The 24,284-nt window shown below is 38.4% G+C and overlaps 1 protein-coding gene across 12 annotated transcripts in view; it reads left to right on the top strand.

Moving 5' to 3' along the window:
- Positions 1–20,769, top strand: part of ADGRL2 (adhesion G protein-coupled receptor L2) — a 200,173-nt gene extending 179,404 nt beyond the window's left edge. For 3 of the 12 annotated variants that reach the window (XM_067538586.1, XM_067538584.1, XM_067538585.1), the window contains 6 exons: positions 5,359–5,450; positions 7,353–7,521; positions 11,703–11,831; positions 12,233–12,329; positions 15,342–15,470; positions 18,711–20,769. In XM_067538586.1, coding sequence (XP_067394687.1) covers positions 5,359–5,450; positions 7,353–7,521; positions 11,703–11,831; positions 12,233–12,329; positions 15,342–15,470; positions 18,711–19,465 — 1,371 coding nt within the window. In that variant the 3' untranslated portion in view covers positions 19,466–20,769. Of the gene's footprint in view, positions 1–5,358; positions 5,451–6,316; positions 6,362–6,654; positions 6,682–7,352; positions 7,522–11,702; positions 11,832–12,232; positions 12,330–15,341; positions 15,471–15,695; positions 15,778–17,975; positions 18,028–18,710 lie in introns of those variants that run through there. The other 9 variants (XM_067538594.1, XM_067538591.1, XM_067538587.1 and 6 more) reach the window with 7 other exon arrangements.
- Positions 20,770–24,284: the final 3,515 nt, after the last annotated feature.

Here is a 24,284-nt window from a genome sequence, read left to right as displayed (position 1 = left end):
TGATCTATAAAGCTGTCTTACAGCCAGTGGAAGTGATCTGGCACACCCCAACTTCCTGTGTGCTAACACCCAAACGGGCCAAATGCAGATACCTGGTACCGGCCACAAATGCAGACTTCCTTTTTATGCACCTACCACTTAACTCATTGATGGTTCAAGCTGCAGTGCAGCAGGCCAAGCAGCAGCACCTTAGAGTAACCCCTCCAGGCCAAATTGCAAAAAAGCTAGATCTTGTTGGCCGCAAGGTGTACTTTTTGGCGGGCCTTCAATTTCGTATAGCCAGCAACCAAGCCATACTGACAAAATATGTCTTCCAGTCTTACTCTAGACTAGCAGAATTCTGGACCTTATTGCCAGCGGACAAACGCATAGAATTTAAGGCCTTAATAAAGGAAGGCAAGCTGTCCTCCAAAGTTGCCTTCCAGGCAGCAGTAGATGCAGCAGACACTAGCCTCGCCTCCATGCTGGTTACTGCTAGCTACGCTCCCACGATGGAATCCACATAGGGACCATCACTCGAAGAAGAAAGGGAGGTTACTTACTGTAACTGATGGTTCTTCGAGATGTGTGGTCCTTATCTGGATTCCAATCCCGCTTCCCCTCCCCTCTACTTAGGGCTCGATGCATGGGTGTAAGAGGAAACTGAGAGGGTGTTGACCTGTGCAGACATATAAGACCTTGAACACACCACATGGACAACGCAAGGAATGCCCGCGGGTCAACGGACATTTCTTTCAACAGTTCTGGCTCCCGCATGTGGCGCACATGCATACCCATGATGTAATCCAGATAGGGAGCACAAATCTCGAAGAACCATGAGTTACAATAAGTCACCTCCCCTTTCCTTCTGATGTGGCAGATTTTAACCTCAGACAAAATGGATCTTAGACATCATTTCAGCTGGTTACATGATCAAGTTTCTGTTCACCTCTTCTCCAAATCCCCCTTCTGGGAGCCCTCTCATGAGAGGAATCTCAAATAGGAGGTGGACTGCCTAATCCAGCTAGGGGGCTGTTAGAGTTCATGATTCCTCAACACAGGGGGAATGGCTTTTTCTCCAAATGCTTCCTGATCCCCAAAAAGAAAGGGCACTAGAGACTCATTCTGGACCTCAGGCAGTTGAATGTCTTCATCCACCACATAAAATTCAGGATGATTACCCTAGTTGCTATAAACCCCTCTCTAAATGAAGGAGACTGGTATTTGGCTCTCAATTTAAGGTGCTTATTTTTATATAGACATTCTGCAAACCCGCAGGTGATTCCCATGCTTTTCAGTGGGTTTAGAGCACTAAACCCAGTACAAGGTGTTCGCTTTTGGCCTTGCAACAGCCCCGAGGATTTTTGCAAAGGTCACGACGATGGTAGGTGTGCACGTGCGCCAGCAACTCTAATGTATATTTCCCTACTTAGACACATTCCTCACAATAAGAGACCTCAGCATTTATCTCAATCCTCAGACAACAGTCTGGTCCTGCTTGGTCAGCCAAGGCCACATGGCAGCTGCAACTATGTGACCCCCTTTGCCAGGCTACACCTACCTGCACAGTGTCCAGGCTTGGCCGAGAAAGGCCTAGCTTTCAAACAGGGATTCCATGGACAAGAGAATCTCACTTCCTCCCAGCTTCTGAACATCTCGCACCTGGTGGGAGGAGGACACTGTGTGGTGGTTCCCCTTTGCTCCCTCCCCACCCACAAAGGCATCATTGCAGATGTGTCTCTACTAGCCTGGGGAGTGCACCTGGACAAACTACACAGCTCAGGGTTCCTGACTGTCACAGACCAGACTACCTAGGAACAGCTGCTGGCCTGTTCCCTGACTAACTGCTAGGCAACCTTAAAACTCTGAGTGGTCAGAGCCCTGATTGGCTGCTAGTCTAGCTGCTTATAAGCTTGGCTCCCATAGCAGTTCAGCAGCTGACCAACATACCCACAGCTGTACTTGCACTTGTTCCTGTCCCTGCTGCTGCTTGTTCCAAACCTTGTTCCTGTCCTGCTTCAGCCGGCTTCCAGTCCCTGCTCCTGCTCTCCTCTGGCTTCAGACTGTCTCTGGCTTATGACTCTGGCTGAACCTCCAGTTCTGGCATTTGGCTTCTGTCTCGCTAAGAATTGACTTTTGGCTCGTTTCCTGGTCTCTGCCTACCCTGGACCTAGTTCTAACTGATATGCCGAACTCTCTCCTTCACCACTAGGCCTGATCACCCACGTCCTCTATAAGAGTCCACATTCCACATCAAACTTCTTGAACTGCTGGTAGGCATGAAAGCAATTCCGATCCTCTCTTGTCCAGGTCAGGCTGGACAACATCTCTGGTTTATTACATAAATGAACATAGGGGATCAAGGTCCATACCACTCTTGGGGGAGGCTGTCCAGCTCTGAAATTGGTGCATCCAGCATCAGATCATCCTCACTATAATGCACGTACCAGGAATGAAGAAATCCTGAGCAGAGAGATGCAGCAGGCATTTTCACAAGGATCACGAGTTGGGAGCTCCACTTGTTGGTGTATTTTTTGTCAGTGAGGATTCCCATCATGGGACCGCTTTGCCACCCAGTGGAAACAAGAAGTGCCCAGTCTATTGTTCTCGAGAAACACGGGGCACAGCTCCAGAGGGGATGCCTTCCTAGTGCAATGGTCAGACCTGTTGATATAGTCCTTCCCTATCGTCTCCCTTCTACCTCACATATTCGGAAAGATCGAGTTGGACAAAACAACAGTAACTTTAATAATACTGTGGTAGCCATGACTGTCGTGGTGCACCTTGGCTCTGCAGATCGCCTTCTGCCAGCACATTTACCTACTGCCGTCTCCAAACCTACTGTCACAGGACCAATGGAGTCAGGACCAACCATCGCAAGCAATGACACACAAGTGAGGGTATCCCTCCATCTGACAGCCTGGATGGTGGATGGGGAATGGATTTAGAGAGATCCTGCTCAGAGGAAATCGAGTCCATTCTTCTCCATCATAACCCTCTACAAGAAAGTGTTATGCTGCCAAACGAAAGTGATTCTCCTTGTAGTGGGAGAGGTATCAGTTGCCTCAGAGGCATAAGGGATTCCTATCATCCTGGACTATCTTTTCTTCTTGAAGCCATCAGGCCTATCCATCAGTTCACTGCAGGTACATTTAGCAGCCATTAATGCTTTTTTATCTCCCCTAATGGTGGAGAACTGCTTTGTTTTATTCTACCCCACAACAGTAAAATTTTTAAAAGGTATTGTCAGAACATTCCTGCAAGTATCAAAATGTCTGCCTACTTGGGATATGAATCTGGTGTTATTGGCACTTATGATTTTGCCATTTGAACTCTTGGCCTCCTGCTTCCTCTTATCTGTGAAGGTGGCTTTCCTAATGGCTATCACCTCAGCCAGGAAAGTGAGTGAGCTTGGGGCCTGTACGGTGTCCCCTCTTACCCCATCCCTTATATGATCTTTCATAGAGACAAAGTATCTCTGAGATTGCATCCCAAGTTTATCCCCAAAGTTCCATCTGACTTTTACTTGAACCAGACAATCCACCTGTACTTTAACCAAAGCTACACAATATTAGATAGGAGAGAAAGCTCTACTCCTTAGATGTATGCCGTGCTCTGACCTTCTGTCTGTACAGAATACAGCACTTTAGAAGATCTCCAAGGTTATTCATCACCTTTGCTGAGAGGATGAAAGGAGAGCCAATATCTCCCCAAAGACTCTCAAGTGGATTTCCAGCTGCATCCTCCTCTGCTATCAGTTTGCTGAAGCCCCTCCTCCTCAGTATGTCAAGGCTCATTCCACCAGAGCTCAAACTGCTCTGGTTGGCCTCCACAAGGAATCCCAACCTCGAAGATCTGTACAAGGCAATTTGGGGCTCCATTCACATATTTAGCAGTCAATATGCTCAGACTGAAGCATTAGCAAGTTCCTTAGCTTATTCTTCAAGATATAATATCTCTGTGGGTATTCATGACCCACTATCCTTCCCCTCTGCTTGGGATTAGCAGTAGAGTAGGAATTGGAGAGGCAGTCAAGCCATGCCATCCCTTATGCCCCTGGACGAGAGCATGAGGAGGCAAAAGGTTCAAACTGCCAGACACTGCTAGTGAAGAATTTCCAAGATAGGGTGCATGGAGTGCATCCATACTCACAGCGAATACCTATAGGGACAACACATCTCAAAGATCTCCAGTTACTGTAGCTGTTCAGGAGCTAAGCCTTACCTGTGGGTATCTGATGCAGGAAGCATCCAGCTGACACATTGCAGGATACTCCAGGTTAGCTCATTAGGGCAGTTAAGCTTACAGCTGAGCTTTACTACTGGTCTGCAAAGGAATGTGCATTTCCAGTTAGATGGCGCACACCGAGGGGTCTGGTCTCTTATCTGGCAGATCCCTGTGGTTCTGAGTCCACCTCCAGGTCCAGAACCCCCAACCCAGTGCTTTCCTAAGCACTATTATTACTTATATCATGGTAACTTCCAAAACGTGCCAGTCACTTTCAGATTTAGAAGAACAAAGACCTTGTCCCAAAAAGTGTATCCTCTGGAAGGTACAGATCTAGGTAGGGAACCTGTCTGCTGCTTGTGTAAAGGGAACTCCTCCCTCCTTGCCTCCCCCATTACACTTGGTAATTTTCATAGTCTTTGTACTTGAAAATATTCATTATCTTCCGCCATGGCATGAATGGCATTTCAGACGTATAAAACAGCGCAGCACTTGGCACAATTAGCTGTAATCTAAATTAAACAATATCCAGACAGTACATGGATGGAGAAAGTGTGTATGAAATTGTTTAAATTAGGGGCCCTTGCGGTCTCTTCTAGGTTTTAAAGTTTTCGTTTATTACATTGAAACAATTTTTAAACTTGTTTTCCAGAGAAGAGCAGTACTTGTGAGGGCAAGAAGGAATGAAGAAGGGTGGGTGTAGAAGGGCTGGAACTAGCAAGAGCAGGAGGGGATTGAAGGGGGAAGGAAGGATGGAATGAGTGCTGGTGAGTGGAAAGAATGGTAGCAATGAGGAGGACCACAAGTCAGTAAAGTGGTGGGTGTTTTAATGTAACTTTAGATAGTGATGTTCAGTGGGGCAGAGTTAAGCTGAAAATGTTAAATTCATACCAACAAGTTAAATATGGCAAAGGCAGATTGTGTAAGAAGATTGGGGTGGCTAGATTTTGGGTAAAAGTGGGACTTTGAAAATGTTATTTCTTTTCCATATTTGAACCAGCATCCTAGAGGTGAAACACTCCAAATATCACTACCATCACCTAAATGTACTTGAAAATAAACCATAGGGTTTTTTTTTATATGTCTGTAACATCTTCATTACTCAACCTGTTAGTTAAAGTAGTTTAATTTCATTCTTATCTGTTTTGACAGCTGAATCTTATCTTCCTGGTGATCACATTGTGCAAAATGGTGAAGCACTCAAACACGCTGAAACCAGACTCTAGCAGGTTGGAAAACATTAAGTAAGTGCTTTGTGTTCAAGCATGAGAACTATGATTATTTCTGATTACTAAACTGATTGAAAGCTACTCTCCATTAGAAACACAGGGCTTTGTCTCCCAGCAACTACCAATGTCAGTTAGAAAGAAACTGTACCAATCTTGCTTTTGTTACATTGTTACCATAATGTCGAAATTAGACCACTGGTCGAAATTAGGTCATTTCAGACTGGAATTAGTGCCATGAAATTATTTCAATATCTTCATGGAAATTCCATAGCAAAATGGTAATTTCATTTGCATTTAAAATGTAGTTCAAAATGATGTTCCTGTTTGCATGGCTGATATGATTATGTTAAGTTTGTTTTGTTAAATGGCTTTTTTATTTTAGGGATTCTGAGCAGTTTCCATTTGTAATTTAGCTCTCCCAAGAGAAATGACTCCATTACTATTGTTAACTTGAAGATTATCTGTTGTTTTCATGCTAATTGAACAAATGTTTACTTTATCTTGGTGCTGTATTTCAGTATCCCTTTTGGAGAGTAATGCAAGTGTTATGTAATTAATAAGAATCCTACAGCTGTTGCTTGTTTCGATAGTCTTTTAGTGTATGCTATTTAGTGTCTTTTCAAATGGAAGGCTTTTGCTATAAACTCTTTGAAGGGATGGTGTAACTTAGAACATTAAGGGTTGGTGATGGAAAGGTCCTACAGATTTGTTTTGAATACTGAAAATGGCAAAGGCAGGTTTACAGTAAGGTTAACATTGCAAACCAGATGTTATAGATAGGTCAGTATCAGCTTCATTGCATGTTGCATGATGAGAGAGAGCTAATCTTTAGCATCTCTCTTTTCTTCCTTTTCCTCTTTCTGTCTTCTCATCCACACCAGTAATTACCGTGTTTGTGATGGCTACTATAATACGGACTTACCTGGGTAAGATAGAACCCTACATTAACAAATTTCTAGCATGATTTTTTTAACTTTACAAACTCGGTCAATATTGTGGATCGCCCTTAATTTTAATTAACTAGTTTGGAAATATCTAATTTGCTAAAGTATTTTTAACTATTATATGCCTTTATGATTTTAAATTGCTTGCCACTGCACTTTGAATTTCCTAATTTTGACTAATTTTATATAAAATACAAAAAATGCTTTCATATTAATTTCTGTTACAATTCTGTCTAATAATTTTGTTTCTCTTTTCTGCTTATAATGCTTTCTAGCTATGAAGATAATAAACCATTTATCAAGTAAGATCATTAGTTAGATGTGGAATGCACTGACTAAAATCCTTTTCCTGTTCATTCTGTGCTGTTCTCCACAATTCCTTTTTCCTTAAACTAGTCATGTTGGAATCTCTCTCACAGACTTTAGTTTGTAGATGTATCCATATTTTTGTCACATTTCAGCAAGGCTCCATGTAGAAGTTAGATCACCTAGCTTTAGTTCAGCTGAGTTTACCAGAAGTTAAAGCTTTAGGTTCTAGGTTTTTACTCTGCTGTTTAACCTTTGTGTATTTATGTTAGATTATTTGGTGACATATGAAAAGCACCACTGTTTTTAAAATATAGGGCTCAGTTAGCGGTTAAGCTAGACTTCTCAAACTCCTTTGTAAAAGTACAGATAAAGCAATGGGGTAGCTGGGACTTGTGCTACACCTTTGCATTTTAAAATAGTTTTGACATCTTGTGCAGTTCTTGAATAAGAAAAAGGTCATATCTACTGTTGCTGTTTCCACTGGAGAATAAAAGTACCAAATGGAATTGTTCTTTCTTTAATAGATGAAAGGTTAAAGCCAAGGATGTTTTGCATTTGAATGTGAACCTAGTAAAAGTCAACTGCAGCAACTGAAATGTTAATATTGGAGTTGTCGGTATGCATTTTTATCAGCAATGTTACTAAAATTAATTTTCTTTTACAGGTCCTGGGTCTTGGGTGCATTTGCTCTCCTGTGTCTTCTTGGCCTAACATGGTCATTTGGCCTGCTGTTCATCAATGAGGAGACAGTTGTGATGACATATCTCTTCACAGTGTTTAATGCTTTCCAGGGAATGTTTATTTTCATCTTTCATTGTGCCCTTCAAAAGAAAGTAAGTTACTGAAAACAAACACATGGTTTATACCTCTTCAGTAGCCTGATATTTTTAGAAAAGAAATAGCAGTGAAGAAAAATGAGAAATAGAGTATAATTTCAAGGGAAGGACTGTCTTCTAGTGGTTAGATCAATAGCAGGGGACTGGGAGTCAGAGACCATTGGTTCTGTTTGCAGCAAATGACTTGCTGTGTGCCCTTGGGCAAGTCATTTAACTACTCTGTGGTTCAGGCAATTGTAAAATGGGTATTAATATTTACACTGCAGGGGTGTTGCAAGGCTAAGTTAATGTTTCTTAAAGAGTCTAAGATTCTTGGATGAAAGTTACTACATATGTCTACCTGTGGTAGTATGTGTACATTTTACATTTATAAATATTTCGTAATTTTTTTTTAAAGCATCCTGGATTTACAGCACTGGAGACTAATGGCCTTTATTTACTCCCAGAACAGTTAAAGCATCAAACATTGGCGGTGCAAACTTCCAGGCATTTACAATGTCAATGGGTATGGCTACACTGCAAATGAAGGTTTGGTGCAGTGCAGGCAGGCATATCCCTATTAGTTTAGTTTAATCTAGCTAGTGCAGGTAACATGGCAGTGAAGACACAACGGCACAGATCCTGGTGTGGGCCAGCAACCTGAGTACATACCCAGAGTCCCCAGTAGGCCTGGAGTGGGCAGCTAGTCCTTGCTGAATCCTGCACCACCACTTTCTCACTACCAGTGTTACTCATGCCAGCTAGAGTAAAGCTAGTGTGGGTATGCCTACCCATGCTGCAATCACAGCCTCATTTTCAGCTTAGATGTGTCTCAACCTGGAGGCGATCACTTCTAGGTTTGAGGGGGTAGCACATCCTCTGTATCAGAAAAATGTCCTTGCTCTCTCTCTTGAGAGGTGTCAGGTAGTACCAGTGGTGTTGGGTGGAGGCTGCAATATGGATACCTGTTCATTTCAGAATCAACTGAGATCCCAAAATTAATTTCATGCTGAACACCAACAGATGGTAAAAAAAGTGTGGTCATTAGTGGTAGGTGGGTATGTGAGATGGAAGGGAATTTTTCAAAGTTCATAACTTTTGTATTTTAAAAACTGTTGACTGCCCCAAAGACTGTGGAGTAGGCTTACTTGTAAATTCATGTAAACTACTGACCCTAGGTTAGATTCAATCTATCAGCCTACAGGTTTAAAGCTGAATATCCTTTTAACAATATCCTGAGCTGCCCCTGTGTGTGTTGTTATTGCATATGTATTACTCTAGCAAAAAATGGCATGTGTACCATAAAGCTTACAGTCTGCATCAGAGTAGTAAAGCAAATGAAGGTAAACCAGAAGTGGTAACAAAGGGAGGGGAGAAGGGTAAGAAAAATGAAAAATTATAGTTGTTAGTTTTTCATAAATGTAATCATTTTGAAATAATTTTAGCCAATTTACAATAGATATTTAGCCACTAGGTATTTTAACCAATTTACATTTTGGAACTTATAATCATCAGCTTCTGTTATATGTACCTCACAGGGGACTTAATTAACTTAATGCTTGTAAAGTGGTTTGAGACCCTTGGATGAAAGGGGTGCTGTGTAAATGCAAAGTATCATTCTTGTGATTTAAATTGTGCAAGCTCACCACTTAACTTTGTGTGTTTCTTAATTTGATTTATACAACTTCTTTCATGCAAACTGTTACAACATGTTTTAGGCAGAGAACCGGAATAGAGAGAAATTTTTATCAAGTTAGCTAAAGCACTCCTTACACATTCAGAAAGGGAAAACCATAGTCAGAGATGGGATTGAACATAGAAGAGGGGAAAAATGTAAATGTAGAAAAGATGCAAGTAATTTCTACATTTAGGGTATCTTAAAATGTTGCCTTTTTGCTGCTTGTGTAGGATTTGAAAACCAAAGACGCATTGCTGTTTTATTTCCAACTACAATCATGCATTGTTTCTATATTAAGTGGAGTCAAGCAATATTAAAGTACCGGTCAAGTATGAACAACTTTAACCTAGATTAAGAAGATTTATACCGAACAGAATGCTAAAGCTGCCATTTAAGGTTTAAAAGTTTCAGTGCCTTTCACTGGATATCATCATCTTGTCCCTGTCCGCATAGCTAATGTAGTCTTTTTATTCTGTTATTACTAGTTGGTCACTAAATTGAACAGAGAAATAGAATTGTGGAAGTGAAAACTATTATGTTTCCAGTCCTGACAAGATGATAGTGCTGTTACTTCCATCAGTTTTGAACAGGCTATAATTTAGAAATAATGACAGTGAAATGTGCAGTATTGACAGATAATGTACATTCACAGCAATATAGGCATTAGGCAAAACCGGCCCTGGAGGGTGGTATTTGGGTAAAATATAGTTTTGATTGCTATTGTCCTTGTTAGGTAGGGTTTCAGAGCATTTAATATCCATTAATGTTCAGAAATACATTTTCCTTAGGTGTTATGTCATTTAATGATAAAAACTTTACATTTTTATGAACTTAACCCCATTCTAATTGTGTATCTGTGATTATATTTTTCTAAGTAGGTATAGATGGATTCATTTAAAGTATATACAGTATAGCTTTCCTTTCCAAAATGTGTAAGTTAGTATCTTTTGACTGAAAAACTGATGTTTAAGTTAAATAGTCAAATTTGCATCCTGTTCATGCTTCCATAAAAGCATCATGGTAAAACCATGTACTACTCTATGAATAAACGACTTGGGGTTTTGAAAGCAAAGCCTGAGTTATGTGAAAAAAATGCATTAATTCGTCATGGGTTTCAATACTCCATGGGTAAATTTTACCTTTTCTCATACAATCTCTCTCATTCACACATACATTCAAAGGCCAGGTAAACTTAGCAGAAGTTTCTAGGTGACTGAGGAGCTCAAGTCTCATTTTTAAAAGTCACTTGGGAATTTAGGAGCCTTAGCACCCAGATGAATTTAGACAAATGAGACTCACTTACTTAGTGTCTTTTCCTGATCCATGCAGTGCTGCCAGGATAAGAATGATTACGTTACTTAGAACCGGTTGTCAGTGAACACATTTGAGGGAAATAAATGCTCTGTAAAATAGTTCTGATGACTTTAGTATTAATGAACATCAATACATCTAATTAGAAAGCTGCAACATCCAGGCGTTCATTTAGAAACAGAAGGTAACTCCTCATAGGCCAAATTCTGACATCCTTACTTAGCTTTTCTTAATCTCTATTGATACAAAAGTCTCATTTAAAACAACTGAAGTTTCAGAGTTCAAACTTCTGGAGTCAGCAAACATATATAGCAATAAAGATTGTAATTCTTGTGTCCATACAATAATTCTATTGTTACCTCGTAGCCTGAATTCTACAATCCAAAACTTGGCACTGAGACGTTATGGCAGAGTTTTCACTGATGTAGTTTGCTCCCAGCATAGATTAGGGCAATTTTATTTGAAAATTTCACACATGACAGAAGCAGCTATGGCTATATTAATAAGCCGTTATGTTTGGATTACATATAGTAAACTTTTTATAAAAATTATAAAAATGTGTTCATAGACCTTACAATTCATATAACATTCTCCCTAAATTGTAAGGTTCTCCTTCCATTTCTGGGTATATAACACCAACGAACGTAAATAGCAATTACATTGTAATATCCAGTATATGATGTCAGGAAACCGGACTCAATGTTTTTGCAGCAAAACCTAAAAACTGGAAAGCCTAAAGAGTGAGGAAAAATGCCAACCCAATCAGTTTATCAAAGAACGTTTTATTTATTCCTGCGCAAAACAGTCATTCCATAAAAGAGAAATTGTGCAAAAGCACAGATGTGCAGTAATCTTGTTTATATATGGATCTATGATAGGAGGCCTTTAAAAAAAACAACCTATAAATAACTTGAATTACAAGGTGATCAATTGCATCAAAATGAGGAAAATCTCCTATACAGAAATTTGTTTAAAATTCATTAATAGATTATGGTTGGTAACTAAGATTTATTCAATAGCAATATCAACTGAAGTGGGGGAAATATCTCTTTTTTTCCTAAAACAGTGGTCGTTGGCACAGTAAGCAAGAGCTGTTTATTGTTGCTTGATGAACGTTTGGACTATTGGAATGCAAAAGTCACATCCTTATCTCAAGTGACATATTTATTGTGCATCTATTTTTTTTAATATCCCCATTGTTCATCTGCAGGTACGTAAGGAATATGGCAAGTGCTTCCGACATTCCTATTGCTGTGGTGGACTACCAACTGAGAGCCCCCACAGTTCAGTGAAGGCATCGACAACAAGAACTAGTGCTCGCTATTCCTCTGGCACTCAGGTAACAGACTTTGACAGCATCTTCTAATTAACCTTATTTATAAAAGCGTACTGAGACATGTTCCATTCATATGCACTAACTGTCTTCTCATTATAATGATCTAGGTGGCAAATACATGTTTTTGCATGGTAGATCCTTTTAGTTTGTTCTTATACAAACATCATTTTTTCCCCTTTTTTTCAATTACGGGACTGGCAAGGATACCATCATGTTTTATCTAATTGGCATTTAGTAGACTAGACTTTTTATAACAAAGGAGCCATAGATTCACTCTGGGCTAAAGAAATTATTTAGTTTAGAGCCAGAAGCAATGTAGATGCTTCACATGATGACAGATGAAAGGGAAAAACTGTTTGTGACCTAAAATGCAATGTTTATGTCTCACTGCTTTACATTAACAGAGTCGTATAAGAAGGATGTGGAACGACACTGTGAGAAAACAATCTGAATCTTCCTTTATCTCAGGTGACATCAACAGCACTTCAACACTTAATCAAGGTCAGTCACTGGGAACATTTCAATTTTAGATGACTTAGATTCAGTATTATTTGACAGATCAGAGTTGAAACGAATTTGTGTTGGGGAAAAAAAACTCTCAAACAAATGTTCTCTAAAATTATAGTCTTCCATGAGCACATTTTAAAATCTTGTTCACTCAGTTTGCCCATTCACTATAGCAGTTGACTTTCTCTATTCATGGGAAATGTTTTAATAAGTTTCATCAATAATTTAGTTTAAAAGCAAAAACTTAATTTTAATACTTTCCTAATCTTTATAGGTTAAATCTGAAACAGACATACCAGTGCAGTAACATTTTTAATGTATATTTGAGACTATGATTTTTAGACTCAGAAATGTTCCCAGTGAAATCAAATTGACACCATTTCTATGCAAAAGACATCTGTAAAGATTTTTTTTCAGTAAAGTTTTTATCCTTTCTGTGACAGATAACATTGCATCTGCCATGTGTGATGGCCCAAAAGCACACAACCATATAATCTAGATTTGTAAGCTTCTGATGGCCACAACTTTATTAATTGTTTAACTCAAACTGCATCTCTAGCCAGCATCTCTAGTCCATATAGCTCTATGTGACATTTGTGAAGGCCCCAAACTCATGCTCATGGCCATGCCCACCCAAAAGGGAGGAGAGCTCTAACCAGAATTTTTTCTCCCCTCACCAAACTTTCTCTCATGGAGGTTGATATCCTAATGATTTTCCTGTATTAAAGCTGAATCCAGTAACCTTTCACTATGCCCCTTTCCCCTATTTATACCCTATCTTCACCTTTTCTCAATTCTACACCCACATTGTGAGAAAAGAGCATATGAACCTGAAGGCACTGCAACAGACTCCTGCTAAATTGGCAAAACTGAGAAAGACAGTATCAAAACTTCTATTCGTGCTACCAAATCTAACACCCTACATAGATGCTGCTCTGTTCCAATTTTAAAACCCTGAAGAGCCACAACCAGCAAACCCTTTTACTGTCAACCTACAAACTAATCTCTTGTCCTAACTGCTGAACGTTGGAAATGAGGAACACAAAAAAACAAACCAACCACCATTTCTGTTCTGCTCAGGGTAAAATTTCTTCCTTATCCCAAATACAAGAGTAGGCTAAAGTCAGTGAACTGCCATCCACCTTAATCCCATCTACTCTAGAGTCTGGTGAACTAAAATTAACCAATTGCTGGGTGGTAGAAGAGGAGTTTGTTGCTGCTGGGAAGAGGTATACCATGCAGAGGCCAGCACAAGCCAGCCTGGGACCTCATAGTCTTTGAAGCCCTTCAGTCCGCAGGATTTCTCTGCCTATGCCATGGCCTCCAGCTAATTCAAAGGCCAGAGGCAATGGGGAGTTGCACCCTAACAACCATACCACTAGACAACAGGCACAGGGTCCTTTCGAGGGAAGGTGCCATGAGCAGATGAACCCCTTTCCCTTGTGCCACCATGCCAAGCTCAGAAAAGTATTTTAGTTACAACATGGCCATCTGATTGACACAAATCGAAACAAACTAATTTACTGATTAACAAGGGCTTTTTTCATTTTTTAAAATGAAGCTTTAGGATAAAATTGACCAAAAATATGGAGAGGGTACTTAAGCTTGTGCACAACTGGGGTTCTTCGAGAAGTACCCCTGTGGGTGCTCTGCTGCAGGTGCTTAAAATGAAAACATACTGGAGAAGTTGTAATATATTGTAATATGAAAATGCATTGGAATTATATTTCTCATTGTGTCCAAATAGCAACTTTTACAAGTTAGGGTAAAAAGTAATCTAATTGTTAACTAAATTAAACCACTGTCAAAGAAAATTAGCATAATCTGTCAATAAAAGAATTCTCTGAACTCCAGGAATTTCTGCTACCTAGAATAAAATATCTCTAGTAGGATAACGGCATTAATATTTAAAATACAATATCTTTGGCTATTGCCTGAATGAGACTCTAATACATTTAAATATAGTCTGAAAACTTGGATGTTTTTTAGCTCTTTGGACATGTAATGTATTCAGATAACATTAATCCTGATGCAGTTGTACATCTCAATACAACATAAGTTGAATTTTACCTTAATGAGGTGTTTAAAGTCATGTTTTCAGTCAAAGATTTTAGCATAATGTTTCTTCATTATTCTGACTAGTTTTCCTACAGATTTAAAAACTAGAAGTCACACAGCCAAATTAACTGGTTTTTAAACATTTAGTTTTTAACAAATTATGCTGAAACTTTGTCTAATAATTACTTGAAATCTTCTGTAAATGGTGATACATTAAAGTTTAAAATTAGTAAAATATCAGTTCATTCGCTCATTTAATGTTTTCTGTTATCTCGCTTAGACAATTGTTAGAGAAATGTAGACATTTAACATTTATTTTTAAAACCTAACCGATATTGTTGCAGCATGAATCTATCCTAAAAGAACATGTGAATGGTCTAATTTCTTATAGCAAAACATTTTTTCTTCTCCTCAGCATGTGTGCTTTTGCATATTCTAAGAAAGGCTTGTTGCAGTTTGTCATTCCTTGTCTTTCTTTAAAGAAATTATTCCCTTTCACCTCCCCTCTGCTTTTAGAAGGTTAGTAATAACCCAGATGTTTTCATAAGGGATTGTCCAACATCTCTAAATTAATAAAATTTGGATTTTTCAGTTCTGGACCACAGTGTTCAAGGTTCTTGATTAAGTTGTAACATCTTCAAATAGAACATGGATCCCTGTGCGTTTAACTGCTATTCTTTTTAAATGTTATTTTTGTGTAAATCAGTAAATGTCATTCTCAGCAGGTGTTTACTTTGGGGATTTGGACAGCACCTGTGAATTACTGAAATTTAACTACATTTTCTCTCTCTTCCTTCAAATTAGTAGTTCAAATACATTCAGAAATTTTCAGCCGAATTACATTTGACAAGTTCTACATGACTCATGATGAATAAAAAAAAAAAGTTACAGAAACTGTCAGAATAAAATTAAAGAACTGATGTCTCTTTTTCTGTTTCTTTGCTTTAGGAATGACTGGCAATTACCTACTAACAAACCCTCTTCTTCGACCACACGGCACTAACAACCCCTATAACACATTGCTCGCTGAAACAGTTGTATGTAATGCCCCTTCAGCTCCTGTGTTTAACTCACCAGGTGTGCTTATACTTACTGTAAAAAAAATTATTTTTCTTTAGTCTGAGTCCTTTCTTTTTGCTAGATAGAAGCTCAAGTTGCATAACTTAGTCCTGCATTCTGAATTTCTGTCAGTTTAAGAAATACTTAGTGTTGCCAATGCCAGGCTTGTAAAACTGCACTATATTATAGTAATGCCTTTGCCATAATAGTATTTACCAATAATTATCCATGTTTTTAACACAGGTGGCATAAATCTTAATATACTATTACAGGACTGACACCACATGGTCCGAGAGCCCATCTTCAAGATATATATCACTTAGAGGTATCATATCTATGCAATATAAGGTTCAGTTGACTCTAAATCTTGCTAAGAAAAACCTGCTTATGGAGCTGATTAGATAATAAAGCAATTCAAGGCATCTTGACACCTTTGGATACCCTGGTATAGAAAATTGCATCCAGCATCAAATACAGAGCCAAACTATAGTATAGTGCAGCTTTATGTTAGTTTATTTCCTTAGCAGAATCTTGAGGTTATGATCAGAACAGTTTAGTTCTCTGGGACATAAGGGTGTCATCACTAACCTAATTTTTGTTGTGATATTATCCAATTGCTTTTCTTAACTGCTGAGCAATTCATAAATTAATATATATTTAGTAGTTAGTTTTGATGAGTCAGATAATTAATTACTCCTAGTGTAATTAAAACTCAGTGTTAAATCTTTGACTATATGGAGAACATAAAATCTTGTTTTGATTTTTATTTCAAACTTCTCTTTTAACTGAACTACAGTTTCTATTTTCATTCTCTTGTTTTCTTACTTTCCTTATGCTTTCCTCTAGCAACCTACAGAGAGACAAGTATGGGAGTAAAACTTAACTTTGCCTATCAAATGTAAATTTTTTCAGCATGGTTTTTAATGGGCACAATTAAAACATAACTAGTGTTCATGAAGTAGACTCAGCGGGCAAGTGGTTCACAATTTGCAACTGAAATGTTTTCACATTCAAATGGTGCTTTTTGGAAAATTAACACAAGGTCTGTACAGCAAACCCTATTGGTAAACGAGGATACGCAATGCTGAAATAATTTGCTGTTTAAAACCAAAGCAATGTCTAGCAAAAATGCTTAATAATTTACTTACATTTCTACATTCCCACAGTAATCTTGCTACAGGCTATGGAAAGATTATAAGTGAATTACCTGATCATGGGCAACAAAACTTGCCTCTTCAAACCAGTCAAAGTATATTCTAGAGTGCTTAACTCTGCAGTATATCACAGAACTCTCACTTTGGGTTATCAAATATGTTTTGGTATCTATTTAGCAGAGCACAGAGAACAAAATTGTAAAAATAAATCACTTTCATTAGGGAAATGAATGCCAGCATGTGGTCCATGTGTTTGCCTCACTCTTATAAATGCCATATGTTCCATGCATCTAAGATCTTGAAACATATATGAAGTTACAAAGCTACGAAGTTGTTTAATCAAAGCTTAAAGAGGCCTTTCAAACAACCATCGTCACTTTGTCTAATTCGGTACACATGGCAGGCTGGAATCGCACAGTACAAAATTACTTGCACATTTTTCAAAAGGAGAATTTAGCTCAAAATTAGTATTCTGCTACCAAAACAGTCTCATGGCAAAAACATATCACTTTGCTTTTTAAAAAAAATTCCGAAAAAACTTGAATTTTCCTAGGGTAAGCTGCAGTTTTAAGTGTGGAACAAGGCAAAACAAGAAAATCTGTAATCTTTTTCAAACAAAAGTTTTTCCCTATACTCCTCCAAGCCTTGCATATGATGCAACAGCCTCACAGTGATCAGTTTCATTCCAGTAACATCACTTCATTCTTTCTTTTTTTCCAGTCATATTTGTAGTTAAACTGATTTTCTAGGAATCCACTAACAAACAATCTAACTTTCCAAGATACAACAGGCTTTTCAGTTTCTTTCAAAACTCTTTGTTTTTCTTTGCCTGGGAAGCATTGTGATTTTGTAGTTTACATGTCTTTGTGTCTATAGAAAATACATTTCTTTAATGCAGAATTGTCACCATAAGATTCCAATTTTTTTCCTTAAACTTCTTTTCATATCTCTAACAGACTTACCCAATCTGTCATTCCTCCAGCAGTTAAAAGATTTCAGCCATGGCTGATTTCCTCCTCCCATTCCACAGTTAATATTTATTCTTTGGTTTAATTTCTGTGACCCATGCTTACAGAAATTCCTAACATTTCTGCATTTGAACTGCATGCCCATGGTGTCTGTGGGCCTAAGTCTTAATTGACTATACTGGTTCATTCAGTGCTGTCACTGTGACTGATGCAGACTGCAAGTGAACTTCGACCTTTAGAAGCCCGAACAATATTAGTGCAAAAAATTACATTAAGTGGGAAAAAAGCTGTTATTGCTAGTAATCTAATTTGCTGAACCCTTGCTCTGACTAAGTTGCTGAGAAGCTTAGTAATTCTTCATCATGTTACAATAAATCATTTTACTTTCTTTTATATATCAGCTACTCTTAGGCCAGATAGCCTGAGCAGACAGACATGATGTGAGTTGTCAAAGTGAGTCATTCCACCTGCTGTCTATCGTGTTGTTGGATGGTGCTTGTGGGCCCATGTCCCTTTAGTGTGAAAGTTGGCTGTCCTTGTTTAACATAAATTCTTCGTATTTGTCCATTTTTTTTCATTCTTTTCTTTACTTCATCTCCAGAAAAAAAGGAACGGTTAGAAATGTTGTTAAAGTAGTTGCTTGCCAGTTACGTGGGTTTATGTTATACATTTACCTTCAGTTTTGTATGTGGCCTAATTCCTTTTTAATTTAGTGTCGTTTAGGACAAATTCTGTTAATTTTATTTTTCTGATCATGGTGTTGTACTTTAAAATGCAAATGTTTACAAATAAATTGCTTTGCATTACATATGCAAGGGCATGGAGTGAACAGTTCCTTGTGGGAGAGTCATAAAACTGATATTAAATTATGAAATGAGAATCCCAGAGTTCCCCCTAAAATTCTAAATTAAAATTCAACTCCACCCCATGGGAAATCAGTATTATTTTTTTTAAATACATCTTTCCTATAAGGTGTGCAACTGTTTACAGTTGGGAATGTTCAATAACCTAACTTTTCTCAAGTCTTACTTCCAAGTACAACTTTGTCCTGAACTACATTAAAGAGTTTTTTACAAAAAGAAAATAAGTAAAAAGAGTGCCATATCGTAACCCAAACTGTCCCTTTTCTGTTTCAGGACATTCACTGAACAATGCCAGGGATACAAGTGCCATGGATACTCTACCGCTAAATGGTAATTTCAACAACAGCTACTCATTGCGCAATGGAGATTATAATGACAGTGTGCAAGTTGTAGACTGTGGACTAAGCCTGAATGATACTGCTTTTGAAAAAATGATCATTTCAGAATTAGTTCACAACAACCTGCGGGGCAGCAGCAAGAACCACAACATGGAGCGCACACTACCAGCCAAAGCTGTGATTGGCGGGAGCAGTAGCGAAGATGACGCAATTGTGGCGGATGCTTCATCTTTGATGCACAGTGACAACCCAGGGCTGGAGCTTCACCATAAGGAGCTTGAGGCGCCACTCATTCCCCAACGGACTCACTCGCTTCTGTACCAGCCCCAGAAGAAAGTGAAGACTGAAGGAACTGACAGCTACGGCTCACAGCTGACAGCTGAGGCTGAAGACCACCTACAATCCCCCAACAGAGACTCCCTTTACACTAGCATGCCCAATCTTAGAGACTCTCCGTATCCAGAGAGCAGCCCTGACGTTGAAGAAGATCTCTCTCCCTCCAGGAGGAGTGAGAATGAAGACATTTACTACAAAAGCATGCCAAATCTTGGAGCTGGCCATCAGCTTCAGATGTACTATCAGATCAGCAGGGGCAATAGTGATGGCTATATAATTCCCATTAACAAAGAAGGATGTATTCCAGAAGGAGATGTTAGGGAAGGACAAATGCAACTAGTGACAAGTCTTTAATAGTGTAGCAAAGAAGTACTAAACGTCACATACAAGTATTAAAAAGACTTTATTGGCCTCCCTCGTATCTGCTCAAAGAGACAATTCTGTTCACCCTGTGGTTCTCTGGTGTTAAGGGGATGACTGGACCTTGCAGTTCTGTGAATTTTTATAAAACAAAAACTTTGTATATACACAGAGTATACGAAAATGAATTATTTGTTACAAAGAGAAGAGGTACTAACAAGGTATTTTAAGATATCCTCTGCTGCTGAGTTTAACAAAATTGTGAAACAAACCAACGAAAACTTTCCAGCCATTTTACTGCAGCAGTTTGTGAACTATATTTGTAAATATGGCTGCACCCCCCTCTTTTTTTTGGGTAGGCCTGCATTGTATTATATACAAGACGTAGGCTCTAAAATCCTGTGGGACAAATTTACTGTACCTTATTATTCCTGACAAGACTTTCAAAAGCAGGAGAGAGAGATTCTGCATCAGTTTGCAGTTCACTGCAAATCTTTTCCATTAAGGCAAAGATTGAAAACATGTCTAACCACTAGCAATCAAGCCACAGGCCTTATTTCCTATATTTCCTCAACTGTACAATGAACTGTTCTCATGAAAGATGGCTAAAGAAATTATATTTTGTTCTATTGCTAGGGTAAATAAATACATTTGTGTCCAACTGAAATATAATTATTAAAAATAATTTTAAAGAGTTTGAAGAAAATATTGTGAAGAGCTCTTGGTTGCACATATGTTATAAGCTGTTTTTTCTTACACTTTGTTCATAGTACTGTAGTATGTTTAAAATCCAAGTTCTACCTGTTTTCACTTATTTTTCACTGTAAACAGTGTTCTGCTTTGACAAATTAATTTTTGATTATGTTTGATTGATTGTTTTTTATTGCCAAAAGAACATAATTTCCACAGAAGAATTTCTCTTCGAAGCCAGTTATGCCATACCTTGCACAAATTCGGTAAAATCTAGCCAAGATTATAAATCAATTCCCTGTTCATTCTTTACCCAGGGTGGGGCGGGGAGGGCTAATGGGGACACTGGACACTTCTCTCAAACTTTCTGGTGAACAAAAGGTGCCTGTCCTTTTTAAAATAAAATAAAACAAATATTACTCTTCCATATTCCTTCTGCCTATATTTAGTAATTTATTTTATGATAAAGATCTAACGAAATGTAAATTTTCAGCAAAATTCTGCTTTTTTCATCCCTTTGTGTAAAACTGTTAATGAGCCCATCACTAATAACCAATGTAAAGTTTAACACCTGTTTGACAGTAAATAAATGTGAATTTTTTTCCAAACCAGGTAAAATGTGAATTATGTATAAAGTGTAATTGGCGTGAATCGTCCTTTGACCCAGTTGTAAGAATGCAATAGGAGTTGCCTATGTATTTCTGCTGAATAGAGGTCATCATTGCTACTTGGCATTCTAGTCACAATCACATATGATCAAAATCAGACACGAGCTCCATTAGGAAAGTGTACTGTAATCTCAGACGTTTATATAACAGATTTTTTTAAATAGAACTCTGTATTGAAATTAAAAATAATATAAAATGGACAATCACATTTTGGGCAACTAGTTATGTGATTATTATTAAAGATGAAGATAATATTTTGCAATGGAAAAAGTGTTAGTAAGCAGCATTATATATCAGTGTATGACAATCACCCTTTTGAGATGGGTAAATAAATATCCACATTTTACCAGATGGGGAAATTGAGGCAGACAGCTGATGTCTTGACCAGGCTATACAATACATGAGCCAATGCTAAAGTCGGAATTTAGAAATCTAGATTTCCTGTATCCTAACCTCTGTTAATGTCTCTAGACGATGCTGTAGTTTTCTGAGAGACTAAAAATGCAAAGTATATTTTGATTTCTGTATATCCAAACAATATTCTGATAAACCCTAACTATCTCAGAGGATTTATCTGGATTTTAGAAAAATAGAATTTCAGTAAAATTAAATTAGTTTTGGAGGATATTTCTGAATTTTGACTCATCTGAATGCCAGCTAACTGGGGATCAGATAATCAGGGTTTACCTGTATTATAACTAGCATTTTCTGTGACATAGCTACAGTTGATGATGAACATAAAATCCATATTTACATAATGTCCAACTGGTAATCCTGCCAATAGGATAATAATGTTAATGTTTGAGGCTGTAGCTTTTATAATGTGCTTCCTGGAGGTAAGTGGTCTTTTCATCAGAGGCTGACTTCTATTTACCATATATGTCACAAAAATTGAACTCCAAGAAATAAGGATTTGTCCTGAGCCAGGATTTACACCAGATTCCTTTGGATCAAAGTTATTCCCCCTGGGTCATCCTGCAAGCTTGGAAATTTATGTACTGACTTCTATCTAGAAAGTCACAGATTTGAAAATAGCTCTGTACCTGTATGTGCTATATGTATGCATGCATTATGAATTCACAAATTTTAAACCGATTCTTACAACCCTTATTCATGTGAATAATCCTTAGTGTCATGAATAATCTGTCTTCAATTGGCCTACCTGGTTGAGCAATGTTTGCAGGATCATTGCCTTAAAAATATATATTAAAAGAAAGTTAAAGTGACATGTTTCTAAAACAAGGATATTTCACTGAGAGATTATCAATGTCTATCAATAATCAGACACCTTAAGGAAGTGCTTTAAGAGCATGCCTTGTTGTGGCCAGATATTGTAGAGAATTATTGGTTTTATTAACGTCTTCGTACAGTGTTCCTGGTTTTTTTATTACATGATTTTGCTAATGAATATCCTCAAGCAGCTAAATGCTAATGTAGGGCCTATTTTTTTTCTGGAGAAGCTCTACTGCAATCAATGAAGAATGGCCATATGTAATTACTTGTCTGACTTTGGAGGGTGGGGGGTGGAGGGCAGGGGGGTCTTGCTTTACATCTCACGGGCTACAGCCATACCATGTTGAATTGCGAACCCAGATCTGAAATCTAAGCCGAGTTGGGTGAAAGGATTTGGATCTAAAAATTCCAACGATAATCAAGTTCTTCCAGAACTGGTGTTGAGATTTATGTAGCAGCAGTCTTTCCTCGGAGTCAGTACTTAACCAATTCCCACAGTAATGTCACGAACACTCTGTTGTTGAAGATGCCATCTTTCAGATGCGTGGTAAATCTGCTTGTGGTCATTAAAGATCCCCTGGCATTAGTGGTGTTAACCCAGTGTCTTGGCCACATTCCTTCTTGGGTAATTTGTCTGGCTACATGAATTCTCTCAGCAGTTTCAATGAAATTCAATATTGTTCACTTCCTGGACATTGCTGTGTAATGTTGCTGTGCACTGTTAGACAGCTTATACATTCCAGTGGTAGGGGAAGTAATCCTAACTCTACACATCAGTCCAAATTCAACCCTAAGATAAACAGATGCAACTCTAACTGATCCCACTGGGTATGCCCGCACTGAAGCTAGGAGGTGTGATTCTTGGCACAGGTGTACTCATTCACATTCAGTTAGCATTCTAAAAGTGGTAGTATGGATTTTGCTGAATGGGCAGCGGCTTGGGCTAGCCCCACATGTCTGAGCCTGCAAGTCCCCTCGTGATGCCTCCTAGGTGGATCGCCTGAGCCACTACCTACACTGTTACTTTTTGCATGCTAGCTCGAGGAAAGCAAGCATGAGTCAATCTACCCCTACTCGGGAATCACACCTCCCAGCTGCAATGCGAATACACCCAGTAGAGGTAAATTTGGTCTAGTTTGTGAAATGTAATAATGCACTTTCAGTTTCTGTGAGGTAAAAGACCCTCTACAAATAAAGTAGAATAGAATATATAAAATTAAAATTGGCTATTTAAAGTGTATTAAATCATATGTAAGTCATTCTCAAAATATGTATCAGATACTGTTTTAGGTTCTTATGCACTTGAGGAAAATGAAAAAATTACTTCCTGCAGAGACGTTTCATATTAAAATAGCTCACTTAAAAAAAAATTAGCAAAAAGCAATAGTTGCGCCTTGACTGTTTTTTTTAAAAAAGCAAACAGAGGCACTCACAGTGGCCTTTAAGTACATGGGCACGATTCTCACAGCTTATGATTGACAGCAGTGGAAAGTAAGCGCGAAGTGGCTTTATGATGCTAGCAAATCAGAATGGCCTTTCACGCATTTCTGTGCTCACTTTGTTTAGTGTGACTTCAGACGGTGCACAGGAACAGAGAATCAGAATCTCTGCTTTTGTCCCAGTTTGACTCAAAACTAACTCATTTTCTTTTGTCTTTCATTAAAATTATCTTCTGGAATGAGACTTTTTACGACAAATCTCAACTCTGCATGAAGCCAGATATTTTAAAAACTGTATATATAGTTAAATATACAATCAACTTCTCCGTGGTCTCAGCACATGCCAAATTTCGTGTCCTATTAATACGGCTCTCAGGTGGTCACAAGCCACTTATTCTTGCATCCTTGTACACCAACCCAACTGATGCTGGAGTATAGAAGATCTAGGGAGGTAGTGAGATTCCTGAGTCCAGGCTGTGGTCTGGATCTACAAACCCACTTTGGGCAAGGAGGTCAGGAAAATCAGTATTTTATTCCTCTCATCGTTCCGCAAACTCTGGTTACTCTTTTATGTTGGCCCAGAAAATAAGTAAGGCTCTAGGGCTACCACAATGAGCTACGAGATCCTGATTTTAAGAGGGAAGCAGGTGTGGCTTGCTGGAATGCCATGTTCCGCGCTCTCTCACATGCCCACCCTGTTGCAAGGGTAGATTTCTCTCCTAACTGAAAACTCTCTCTGGATTTTAAACTAGAATTGTACATTTAAATCATTCAACTAAAGGG

The sequence above is a fragment of the Emydura macquarii genome, unplaced genomic scaffold (genome assembly GCF_026122565.2).
Source record: "Emydura macquarii macquarii isolate MOO-44397 ecotype Brisbane River unplaced genomic scaffold, CSIRO-AGI_Emac_v2 contig_480, whole genome shotgun sequence".
Lineage (NCBI taxonomy): Eukaryota > Metazoa > Chordata > Testudines > Chelidae > Emydura > Emydura macquarii.
Note: the sequence above shows the minus strand (reverse complement) of the source record. Positions and strands in the feature narration are given on the sequence as shown.